At 52.8% G+C, this 12189-nt stretch overlaps 1 protein-coding gene across 2 annotated transcripts in view; it reads right to left on the reverse strand.

The window, feature by feature from the left end:
- The window catches only part of RNF213 (ring finger protein 213), a 147871-nt gene extending 138817 nt beyond the window's left edge, over window positions 1–9054 (reverse strand). Inside the window, exons 1-2 of one of the 2 annotated variants that reach the window (XM_017879305.1) lie at window positions 8967–9054; window positions 5683–5817 (exon numbers count right to left, since the gene is read on the reverse strand). In XM_017879305.1, coding sequence (XP_017734794.1) covers window positions 5683–5779 — 97 coding nt within the window. In that variant the 5' untranslated portion in view covers window positions 5780–5817; window positions 8967–9054. Of the gene's footprint in view, window positions 1–5682; window positions 5998–8966 lie in introns of those variants that run through there. The other variant, XM_017879306.1, reaches the window with a different exon arrangement.
- Window positions 9055–12189: the final 3135 nt, after the last annotated feature.

A 12189-nucleotide genomic window follows, 5' to 3' on the forward strand; every position in this document is an offset into this window, starting at 1 on the left:
ACGAAAGATAGATAGATAGATAGATAGATAGATAGATAGATAGATAGACAGACAGAGAGATAGATAGATAGGATAGATGGACAGATAGTATAGATGGATGGACAGATAGGATAGATGGATAGATGAATGGATGGATAGAAAGATTGGATGGATGGATGGATGGATGGATGGATGGATGGATGGATGGATGGATAGAATAGATGGACAGATAGAATACATGAATGGATGGATGGATGGAATAGATGGATGGATAGATAGAATAGATGGATGGATAGACAGATAGATAGGATAGATGGATACGTGGATAGATAGGGTAGGTGTACAGATAGGGTAGATGGATGGATAGATGGTGTGATGGTTAATATCAAGTGTCAATTTCATTGGGTTGAAGGATGCCTAGACAGTTGGTAAAGTATTGCCCTGGGTGTGTCTGTGAGGGTGTTGTCACAGGAGACTGACATTTGAGTCAATGGACTGGGAGAGGAAGATCCACCCTCAATGTGGGCGGGCACCATCCAGTCAGCTGCCAGTGTGGCTAAAACAAAGCAGGCAGAAGGTGGGGAAAGCTGGCTCGCTGAGTCTTCTGGCTTTCATCTTCCTCCTATGCTGGATGCTTCCTCACGTTCCTCCTGTCCTTGGACATCAGACTCCAGGTTCTTTGGCCTTTGGACTCTTGGACTTATGCCAGTGGTTTGCCAGGGGGATCTCGGGTCTTCAGCCACAGACTGAAGGCTGCACTGTCGGCTTCCCTGCTTTTGAAGCTTTTGGACTCAGACTGAGCAACTACTGGCTTCTTTCTTTCCCAGCTTGCAGATGGCCTATCACGGGACTTCACCTTGTGATTGTGTGAGCTAATTCTCCATAATACACTCCCTTTCATATAGACATAGATCCTATTAGTTCTGTCCCTCTGGAGAACCCTAATACAGACTTGTAGACAGATGGATAGATAGGATAGATAGAAAAGATGGATGGATAGGTACCTGGATGAATGGATGGATGGATCATTGATAGTAGATGATAGACAGATGGACAGACAGACGGACAGACGGATGGACAAACAGAGGGATGAGAGAGGATGTATTAAGAGAATTGGCTCACACGACTATGAAGGCTGAGAAGTCACCATTTGGTTAAGCTTACATTCATTTTCATTCCCAAGATCCACCTGTCTTCCACAAAGGCCAAATAGGGGAGGTGAATGGGAATCCCCACCCCTGCCTCTTTGGAGTGCTTGGAGGTGGCACTAATCCCTGCAATCCCTCCAGGGATGCAGTACTGCTTTTTTTTTTTTTCCTGAGTCAGGGTCTCACTGTCACCCAGGCTGGAGTGCAGTTGTATGATCACGGCTCACTGCAGCCTTGACCTCCTGGGCTCCAGTGATCCTGCCATGCACGCCCATGTTCACCGTAGCACTATTCACTATAGCCAAGATACGGAATCCACCAACTATCCAACAATGGATGATGAAGAAAATGTGGTATATATACATAATGGAATACTACTTGGCGTTAAAAAAGAATGAAATTGGCCAGGTGCAATGGTTCATGCCTATAGTCCCAGCACTTTGGGAGGCAGAGGCAGGGGGATCACTTGAGGTCAGGAGTTGGAGACCAACAATGCTAATATGGAGAAAACCTGTCTCTAATAAAAAATACAAAATTAGCCAGATGTGGTGGCACACACCTGTAATCCCAGCTACTTGGGAGGCTGAGGCAGGAGAATCGCTTGAACCTGGGAGGCGGAGGTTGCAGTGAGCCAAGGACCAGCCACTGCACTCCAGCCTGGGAGACAGACTAAGACTCTGTCTCAAAAAAAAAAAAAGAAAGAAAGAAAGAAAAAAGAAAATCGGCTATTGAGTAGAGCCACCTCCATCAATAACCTTAGCCAGATCTTCTGGAGAACTTACTGCAGCTTCTCCACCAGCACTTGCTGCTTCACCTTGCACTTTTATGTTATGGAGATGACTGCTTTCCTAAGACCTCATAAACCAATCTCTGCTGGCTGCAAACTCTTCTCTGCAGCTTCCTCAACTCTGTCAGCCTGTGTGGAATTGAAGAGTTAAGGCTTTGATGTGGATTAGGCTGTGGTTTAAGGAAATGTTGTGGCTAGTTTGAGCTCTCCAGACATCGCAAACTCTCTCCGTATCAGCAATAAGGCTGTTTCACTCTCTTATCATTTGTGTGTTCACTGGAGTAGCACTTTTTTTTTTTTTTTGAGATGGAGTCTCACTCTGTCATCAGGCTGGAGTGCAGTGGCGTGATCTCGGCTCACTGCAATCTCTACCTCCTGAGTTCAAGTGATTCTCCTGCCTCAGCCTCCCGAGTAGCTGGGACTACAGGTACACACCACCACACCTAGCTAAGTTTTGGATTTTTAGTAGACATGGGTTTTCACCATATTGGCCAGGATGGTCTCTCTCTCTCTTTTTTTTTTTTTTTTTTTTTGAGATGGAGTCTCATTCTTGTCACCCAGGCTGGAGTGCAGTGGCATGATCTCGGCTCACCGCAACCTCCGTCTCCTGGGTTCAAGCAATTCTTGTGCCTCAGCCTCCCAAGAAGCTGGGATTATGGGCATGAGCCACCACACCCAGGTAATTTTTGCATTTTTAGTAGAGACGGGATTTCACCACGTTGGCCAGGCTGGTCTCAAACTCCTAACCTCAGGTGATCCACCCACCTCAGCCTCCCAAAGTGCTGGAAGCACTTTTAATTTCTTTCAAAAACTTTTCCTTTGCATTTACAACTTGGCTAACCATTTGGTGCTAGAGGCCTAGCTATCAGCCTATCTCAGCTTTCAACATGCCTTCCTCAAGAAGTTTAATCATGTCTAACTCTTGATTTAAAGTGAGAGGCATGAGGCCAGGTGCGGTGTGGGTGGCTCACACCTGTAATCCCAGCACTTTGAGAGGCCAAGGTGGGCAGATCACTTGAGGTCAGGAGTTTGAGACCAACCTGGCCAACATGGTGAAACGTCATCTCTACTAAAAATATAAAAAATAGCTGAGGGTGGTGCTTCACGCCTGTAATCCCAGCTACTTGGGAGGCTGAGGTAGGAACATCGCTTGAACCTGGGAGATGGAGGTTGCAGTGAGCTGAAATGGTACCACTGCACTCCAGCCTGGGTGACAGAGCAAGACTCTGTCTCAAAACAATGAAACACAATTTAAAAAAATAAAGTGAGAGGCGTGAGACTCTTCTTTTCACTTGTGCACTTAGAGGCCACTGTAAGGCTATTTTTTTCTTTTCTTTTCTTTTGAGACAGGGTCTCACTCTGTCACCCAGGCTGGAATGTAGTGGGACAATCGTGGCTTACTGCAGCCTCGACTTCCCAGGCTCAAGTGATCCTCCTGCTCCGGCTAATTCTTATATATATATATTTTTGAGATGTGGCTTCACCATGTTGCCTAGGCTGGTCTCAAACTCTTGGTCTCAAGCAATCTACTCACCTCGGCCTCCCAAAGTGCTGGGATTACAGGCGTGAGCCACGATGCCTAGTAAGGTGGGCCACCTTTTGATCTACCTTTTGATCCACGTTTCAGCAACCAAACAAAGACTCAGAGCCCTTCCTAACTCTACCAGCTGCAACGTGAAATGCATCATCTCTGCTAGTGGGCCCACACTAATAAACTCAACCGATCCAACTTTATATCATTTGGAACTCAATGTCTCCAGCCTGGCCAGGGGCTTCCCATGTCCCCATCCCAACATTGAAGGATCCCATCCTTTGCCACCCAATGTCCTCACTTTTTTTTTCTTTTTATGCAGAGATACAGTCTTTCTACATCGCCCAGGCTGGTCTCAAACTCCTGGGCTCAAGCGATCCTTCCACCTTGGCCTGTAAAAATGCTGCGGTTATAGGTGTGAACCGTGGCATCTGGCTTAAGTGCCCCCGCTTTAACAGGCTTAAGTGCCCCCGCTTTAACAGTAGACACCCTGCATGGCTGAGAGCTCAGCTTTCCTTGTAACTCAGCTAATCGCATGAGAGCTTGTGCTCGATTTTCTACAATTTCAACCCCGTGGCTACAGCAGAGAAGATTCCGACCCAGGGCACGCTAACAAACTCTCAGATCATTTACGCAGAGCTGCAGCCCAGACATCGAATCCCTGAGTTCATCCTTTTCACCACATTCTCAGTGATGCTGGGGGGCAACCAGCCAGCATCATTGCATTTCTTGGTTTTCAATAAATGTTCAAAAGCATCATGTAGAGAGTCACCAAATTCCTGGCCTCTTACGAGTGGTGAGTTAGGAGTCTGAAGTGCATTTGCTTTGCATGCCTCTAGAAACAGTTCATGCTGCGTACTACCAGTCCTCGCAGCACTATTATTAATAGAAGTGGAGCCCTCAGGCCACGCGGTGGCTCACACCTATAATCCCAGCACTTTGCAAGGCTGAGGCAGGTGGATCACCTGAGGTCAAGAGTTCGAGACTAGCCTGGCCAACATGGTGAAACCCCGTCTCTACTAAAAATACAAAAATTAGCTAGGCGTGGTGGTGGGTGCCTGTAGTCCCAGCTACTTGGGAGGCTGAGGCAGAAGAATCACTAGAACCTGGGAGGCAGAGGTTGCAGTGAGCCGAGATCATGCCACTGCACTCTAGCCAGATCAACAAGAGCAAAAAAACTCCCTTTAAAAACAAAAAAAGAATGTGGAAGGACGGGGGTTCACACCCTGACCCCTAAACTTGAAAGACAACATCAGAGAGACCCCATGGCAAGCAGCTGGGCAAAGACTGAAAGAGGGGAAGGGTGGTGCAAAGGTCTTGCAGTGGAAGCACACCTAGTGTATCCAGGAAGGGCCAGGAGGCGGTGGGCTCTGGGCGCAGGAGAGGGAGCCAAGAGGAATGGGGTGGGCAGCCGTCTATGTAGGACCTTGTGGCCACCATAAGGGCTCCTGCTGCTAGTGGTGGTGGGGGCAGATCTTGGAAGGGGGTCTGTGGTTTGACTGCTGTGCTGAGCGTAAGCAGGAAGGTAGCGTGGAGGCGGGGAGACCAGCAGGGCCCTCTGCATGTGGGGCATGGAGGAAGGAGAGGGCCCAAGGGTGGTGGGTCTGACAGAAACAGCTGGAATACAGAGGTGCCCTCACCAGTGGAGGTAGGGCTGGGCTTTGGACACAGAAAGGCTGAACGTCTGGGGCTGCCAGTTATAGGGTTGGTATTTAAGGCCTCAGAGGAGGGGAACCAGTCTGAGGCCCCAGAAGCCAACAAAATTGAGGATGGACTCAAGACGGTCAGCAGGCAAGGCCCGCCTGACACTGCCCTGTTCCTGCCTCTCCACCCGCCTCCTGAGTCAGGGAGGTGCCTGGGCAGGTCCTGGGGCCCCCTCACAGCCCTTCAAAAACTAACCCAGGCAGAGCTCTCAACCCCTGCAAAGCCTCGAACTCTGCTTCCCTGCAGCATCCTCTGAAACCCTCTACCAAGCCTTCAGCTCAGCCCGACACTTCTCATTTCCAAAGGGAAGAAGAACCGTGAGCTCTCTCCAGGAAATGAAACTGAAACTTTTCAAAAGCACCAGGAACCTCTAGCAAAGACACCAACAAAACTTCTTGAGAGTTCTGTAGCCACAGAGGATCTCGGCCCCACCTGGGCTGCCTGCTGCCCAGGGTTTTCATTTCCTGGAAGGGAAGTGACACATCTCCGGGGGTCCCCACTGCCCCGCATCCACCAGCACCCCGGGGCCTCACCTGCTATGGGGGCTGCAGGAGGCAGCCTCTCTCCGCACTGGCTGCAGAACCTGGGGGCTTCCTCCTTGGAGACATGCTGGCACGAAGGACACTCCATGCGTCCTGCTGGGACGACTCAACACCAGCGCTGGTGCCCTGCAGATCCAGAAGCAAGAGCAGGAGTTGCTGGCAGCCCGCTATATACCAGCCTCCTGTCACGTGACCACAGCTTCGGTTTCATTTTCTGGGAAAGTGAAATCACAGCAGCCCAGCTGGTCCCCTGGTTAATCGAAACCCAACAGGAGCCGAGGCCAAGACCAGCCCCTCCCTGCTCTCTGCTGCCCTCTTGGCTCTCAAGCTTTTGCAGTCTCTTTTTTTTTTTTTTTGGACGGAGTCTCGCTCTGTCACCCAGGCTGGAGTGCAGTGGCCGGATCTCAGCTCACTGCAAGCTCCGCCTCCCAGGTTTACGCCATTCTCCTACCTCAGCCTCCAGAGTAGCTGGGACTACAGGCGTCCGCCACCTCGCCCGGCTAATTTTTTGTATTTTTTTAGTAGAGACGGGGTTTCACCGTGTTAGCCAGGATGGTCTCGATCTCCTGACCTCGTGATCCGCCCGTCTCGGCCTCCCAAAGTGCTGGGATTACAGGCTTGACCCACCGCGCCCGGCCAGCTTTTGCAGTCTCTGCCCTGGTCCCTCACTCTGTCAGCCTAGAACCGTTCCTGCTGCTGAGGACATGGGTTGGGCCAGGTGGGGATAGGGGATGCTCCAGACAGGCTGGGCAGCCATGTGCTATTCAGCAGGGTACCACGGCCTGCCCTGAGCAATGCGCTCAGCCTCCTGATGCTTCACCCTCCTCATCCTCTAAAGAGGACTAGAGCACCTGCCCCACAAGTGATGGGGCCTGAGCAGGCAGCCCAGAACTACTGGGCTGGCAGTCAGATTCCTAGTAATGGGGGGAGGCTGCCGTCCACGAAGCTCCCCACTCTGCACTGACCACCTGCCCTTAGAACAGCCTCTGTGGTAGATGGCATCAAACCAAGGTGATGGTCACAGCGAGTCCAGACCAAGACTCAGGCCAGCATCCCCGGCCTCCAGGGTCACTTCTTGCATCCAGGGTGAGAGTGGAGATGGCATTTGGGCTCTTGGCCACCTAATAGTGGAGGACCTGACTCTCTCCCTCCCCAGTAAGAGGCCCCAGGGCACACTGGCCCACCCACCCCCTTCTTCTGATGGCTTCAAACTAAAGAACTCCACTGGGGCAGTGGCTGGAGCGGCAGCTGAGTGGTGCCTTCAGCAGCGGGAGGACACTCAGGCCACCTCCCTGCCCTGGCCCTGCCCTCTCCTTCCACTGGGTCTCCATCACAGGGTGGGCTGATTCAGGTTGGGCCTGAACGAGGGACGGAGGCACTGGCTGTTGGTTCCCTGGCTTCACCTGTGTGGGAGACTAATCTATGCCACTCCAAAACAGACTCTGGTCAATTTTGAGATGGCTATTCAGAGAAACCACATAGTCAGGAGCAGTTCTGGGAAGCTGTCCTTTTGTAAAAGGCTATAAAGGAAATCCACATCACGAAACAGCAGACTGGAGCGGAAGATCTCTCTGAGGCCCCATTACCTGCCTAGAGGGATCTCAGAACGGTCCCAGGGACACACAAGAGGAGTGCCTGCGGCCTCACCAGTTCCTCTGAGAGCAGCTCCGAGATCACTTGAGTGATTATCTGCACAAGACAACCCTCTACACCTCCCCTCTCCAGCCCCAAGCTCCCGTCCCAATGTCATAAATAAAACATCAATCATCTGTCGTCTTCAGTCTTCCCTTTGATGAGGTTGCCAATAAGTGTATGGGACAATTTGCATCTCTTTTCTCCAGGTCTGCTGCCCTTTTATTCCAGGGACTAAAATTATCTCTCCTTCAGAGTAGAAGGAAAGTTTAAAACTCCCCTTCCCCTGCCACAGCCAAGCCCTGGCCCCCACCGAACCTCCTCCCCTCCACACTCCACCTGAAGCAACCACCACTGAGCACTCCCTCCCTCAAACACCTTCAATGACTCCCCACCGCCCAGGCCTCTTTCTTCCCACCCGAACTGTTTCCTTCTCCAATGCTACACTGGGGAACCATAGACCAGAAAACTCGAAAAATCCTCCATTAAGCATCTTCTTCTTCTTTTTTTTCTTTTTTTTTTTTTTTACAGTTTCAGTCCTCACCCAGGCTGGAGTGCAGTGGACAATCTCAAATCGCTGCAACCTCCGCCTCCGGGTTCTATTGATTCTCCCGCCACAGTCTCCCAAGTCCCAAGTAGATGGAATTACAGCCATGCGCCACCACACCTGGCTAATTTTTTGTGTTTTCAGTAGAGAAGGGGTTTCAGGTTGGCCAGGCTGGTCTGGAACTCCTGACCTCAGGTGATCCGCCCGCCTTGGCCTCCCAAAGTTTTGGTACTACAAGCATGAGCCACCGCGCCCGGACCCCTAAAGCATCTAATTGTTCCGTCTGCCCTAGGGGCCGAAAGACACAAGAGAGCGCCCCAGGCACCCAATACTGCTGCATTCAATACGCTTCCTGTCTTTTCTCTGCCATTTTTCCCCAAGCACAGACACTGCCACCCAAATCAAAGCCCATCCCCCCAACCACAACCAAAGTCAGCAAGGTGGGGGCAGGGAAAGGTCACCACCATGTTTGCACAACTCCTTCCCCTCCCGGCCTGGACTCCCCCAGGACCCGGCCCACTGGCTTGCAGGCAGCCATCCGGGAGGGGTGCCCACCCCGGCCTTGAACCCCGCGCTCGGGCGACTTCGCCAAGTCGGGAGGATGCTGCGCGGTGCGGTCCGGAAGGGGCGATGCCTCTCTCGTAAAAGTTAGGAGTCTGTTTTCGCAACTTCACTTTTCCGTTGTTGCAATTCGTGCAGGCGCAGGATTCCCGGGCGGAGCTGCAGGCCCCGGTCCGGCTGTCCCCGTCCACTACCCGCCCGTGCCCCAGCCACTTCCCGGGGGCAGCACTGCCGGGATGGGCGGGTCGGGGGCTCTCTGCGCTCCGGGGATGTCGCCGGGGTCCCATGGGTGCCCGCTGCCCCCACCCCGGCCCCTCCCGCAGCCGGGAAACAGGGTCGGTGGGCGCCGCGGACGGGGCTGGACCTGGCACCCCGGCGGCGAAACCGAAACTTGGAGCCGGCAGGAAGAGGCGGCCGGGAGGGGCATCCGGACGCAGGCGCCGCTCCCCGGGACCCGGCCAGCCCGCCCGCCCGCGGGGCCCACTGCACCCTAGCCCGCTCCCCGCCCCGGGAGACTCTCCGCGTCCGCTCGCACCTGCGGCCCCCGAGCTCGCCGCCTGCCGCGCTGTCGCCCCTCGGGTCACGGGGCCCTGGGCCCGCCCTGCCCGCCGCCGCTGGACCCGCGCAGGCGTGTGCGGAATTCCCCGCCAGTGGCGCCTCCCAGTGACTACGCGCCCCCAGCCCCCGGGAGGCGCCTCGGGCCGCTGCGCGCCGGGTACAGGCGCAGGAGGGGCCTCGGTTCCCGCCAGGCGTGGGGCGCATGCGGGTCTCCCGGAAGCCCAGACCCCAGGCGGGCCTGAGCAGTGGGGTGGGGCCGGACAGGTGCGCCCCCTGCCCCGGCGCCCAGCACCTCGGACAGTGTCCGCGGCCTTGCAGAGCGGGCGGCCAGCCTGGGAGCCGCCCAGAGGGCGCCCGGGGGGTGCAGTGGAGGTCGTCAGCGCGCCGCGTGGGGGCCTTTGCGGATTAAGAGACCTCCGCGGCCCTGCGCAGAGCGCTCTGTCACTGATGACGGAGGGGCCACACCGGCCCGCGCCATCCCCCGTGCCTCAGTTTCCCCTTCTGTGAGGCTCACGGTGTAACCAGGGACCTCCGTTTTAAAATCACCCTTCCTTCCCCTCTCACCCCTTCATCCCGTCCCTCTCTGGACACTGTGCGTCTCTGCGCATTCCAGAGGAGATCCTCATCCTGAAACAATCTCGGGCGCGGAGCCCCAGCTGGATCCTCCTGCTTAGGGGGGGTCGCCAACAATTAGTCCAACATCCTCGCCAGCCACCCCTCCTAACCGACAACTGCCCACGACAGCCATGGGAACAAGACACAGACCCTGCCCCTACCCCACTCCCTACGGCGCCCATGGCAAGTTTCCCTAGAAAAACCCGATGGCAGCCTGGGCAATATAGAGCGACCCCATCTCTACAAAAAATCATTTTAAAAAATTAGCTGGCTGTGGTGGTGCACCTGTAGAGGCTGAGGCAAGAGGATCGTTTGAGCTCCAGGCTGCAGTGAGCCGTGATCATACCACTGCACTCCAGCCTGGACGACAAAGTGAGATCTTGCCTCAAAATGAACCAACACAAAACCTGAGGGTAAATTTTAATTTTAAGATGGCATTTTTTATTTGTTTGTTTTTTGGAGATAGAGTCTCACTCTATACTCCAGGCTGGAGTGCAGTGGTGCGATCTTGGCTCACTGCAACCTCCACCTCCCAGTTCAAGTGATTCTCATGCCTCAGCCTCCAGTAGCTGGGATTACAAGCACCCGCCACCACGCCTGGCTCATTTTTGTAATTTTAGTAGAGACGGGGTTTCTCCATGTTGGCCAGGCTGGTCTCAGACTCCTGACCTCAGGTGATCCACCTGCCTTGGCCTCCCAAAGTGCTGGAATTACAGGCATGAGCCACCACACCCAGCAAAGGTGACACTTTAGAACGCTAGTTGGGCATCTTCTCACTTTGCTGGGTCTCCGATTAAAACCTGCTTTTTCCTCCCACCAATCCTGACTGCACCACTGCACTCCAGCCTGGGCGAAAGAATGAGACTTTGTCTCTAAACAGTTAATTTCAACTGCTTCTTCTGACTTTTTCAATATGACTAGTCGAAATGTGTAAATGACTTGCATGGCTCACATTGGTGGCTTGCATGATTTTTCTGTGGGACAGTGCTGTCTCCGTGATCACAGTCTGTCTCTACTAGCTGCTGCAGCAGGTACACATAAGCCCTTGGAGCTTTGCCTCTTGCCCATGTAACAGTGCTGGGCCGGAGTGCTGCTCAGCAGGGTGCCCTCCTCCGCTCTGCCATTTTCACCCCATGGCTTTGGAGGGCACCCAAAGAATCATCTCCATCCCAGGCATCAGAAAGCGGGAAGGAGCCTGGAGGGAGAGGTTGTTATTGGCTGGGCTTAGAAATGGCACACAAGCTTCTCACACTTCATATGCTGTGTGTGTTTGCCAGGCTGTTGAGACACAGGACCCCAGACCAGAGGGGTTAAACATGTGGATGAAAAGAGTCAAACTCTGTAAAATATTTGAAGAGATTTATTCTGAGCCAAATATGAGTGGCCATGGTTTCACTTACGTCCGTGTGAAGAGACCATCAAACAGACTTTGTGTGAGCAATAAAGCTTTTTAATCACCTGGGTGCAGCCGGGAGGAGTCCGAAAAGACAGTCAGTGAAGGGAGAGAGGGGTGGGGCCGTTTTACAGGATTTGGGTAGGTAGTTGAAAATTACGGTCAAAGGGGGTTGTTCTCTGGCGGGCAGGGGCAGGGTCACAAGGTGCTCAGTGAGCCAGGATGAGCCAGGAGAAGGAATTTCACAGGGTAATGTCATCAGTTAAGGCAGGAACAGCCATTTTCACTTCTTTTGTGATTCTTCAGTCACTTCAGGCCCTCTGGATGTGTACGTGCAGGTCACAGGGGATAAGATGGCTTAGCTTGGGCTCGGAGGCCTGACCCATAGCCTGTGGCACAGCCTTCAGGCAGTCCTGAGAACATGTGCCCAAGGTGGTTAGGTGCAGCTTGGTTTGTACATTTTAGGGAAGCCTAAGACATCAATCAAATGCGTTTGAGAAATACACTGATTTGGTCCAGAGAGGCAGGAAAATTTGAAGCGGTGGGGGCAGGAGACTTCCAGGCTGTAGGTAAATTTAAACATTTTCTGGTTTACAATTGGTTGAGTTTATCTAAAGACCCGGGATTAATAGCAAGGAAATGTTCAGGTTAAGATAAAACATTGTGGAGACCAAAGTTTTTTTGAAGTCTCATAGTGCCTGCCTTTAGAGACAAATAGATGACAAATGTAATGTTTCCTATTCAAACCTTTAAAGGTGCGAGAGTCTCAGTTAATCTCTGCAGGATTCGGAGGGCCTGGACGAAAAAGATCTAGCTATGTTCACAGAGATTCTTTACAGATGCAAATTTTCCCCCACAAAGGACAGCTCTGCAGGGCCATTTCAGAATATGGTAAAGAAACATGTTTCGGGGTAAAACATTTTGATTTTCTTCTTTGTCACACAATGTTATGCCAGAGTCAGACTGTAAAGTAAGTCCGGAGGTTGCCTCCTTTGGAGAGAGGCTAGTCAGAAACTCGAAAGAATGCTCCCATTTGTCTCTCACTTATCTATGACCTGGAAGACTTTCCAAAGTTGTTCGGCCTATGCATCTTACATAGATTGATGTCTCATGTCTCCCTAAAATGTATAAAACCAAGCTGTGCCCTGACCACCTTGGACATAGGTCGGCAGGACCTCCTGGGGCTGTGTCA

Source organism: Rhinopithecus bieti, unplaced genomic scaffold (genome assembly GCF_001698545.2).
Source record: "Rhinopithecus bieti isolate Rb0 unplaced genomic scaffold, ASM169854v2 scaffold_9899, whole genome shotgun sequence".
Lineage (NCBI taxonomy): Eukaryota > Metazoa > Chordata > Mammalia > Primates > Cercopithecidae > Rhinopithecus > Rhinopithecus bieti.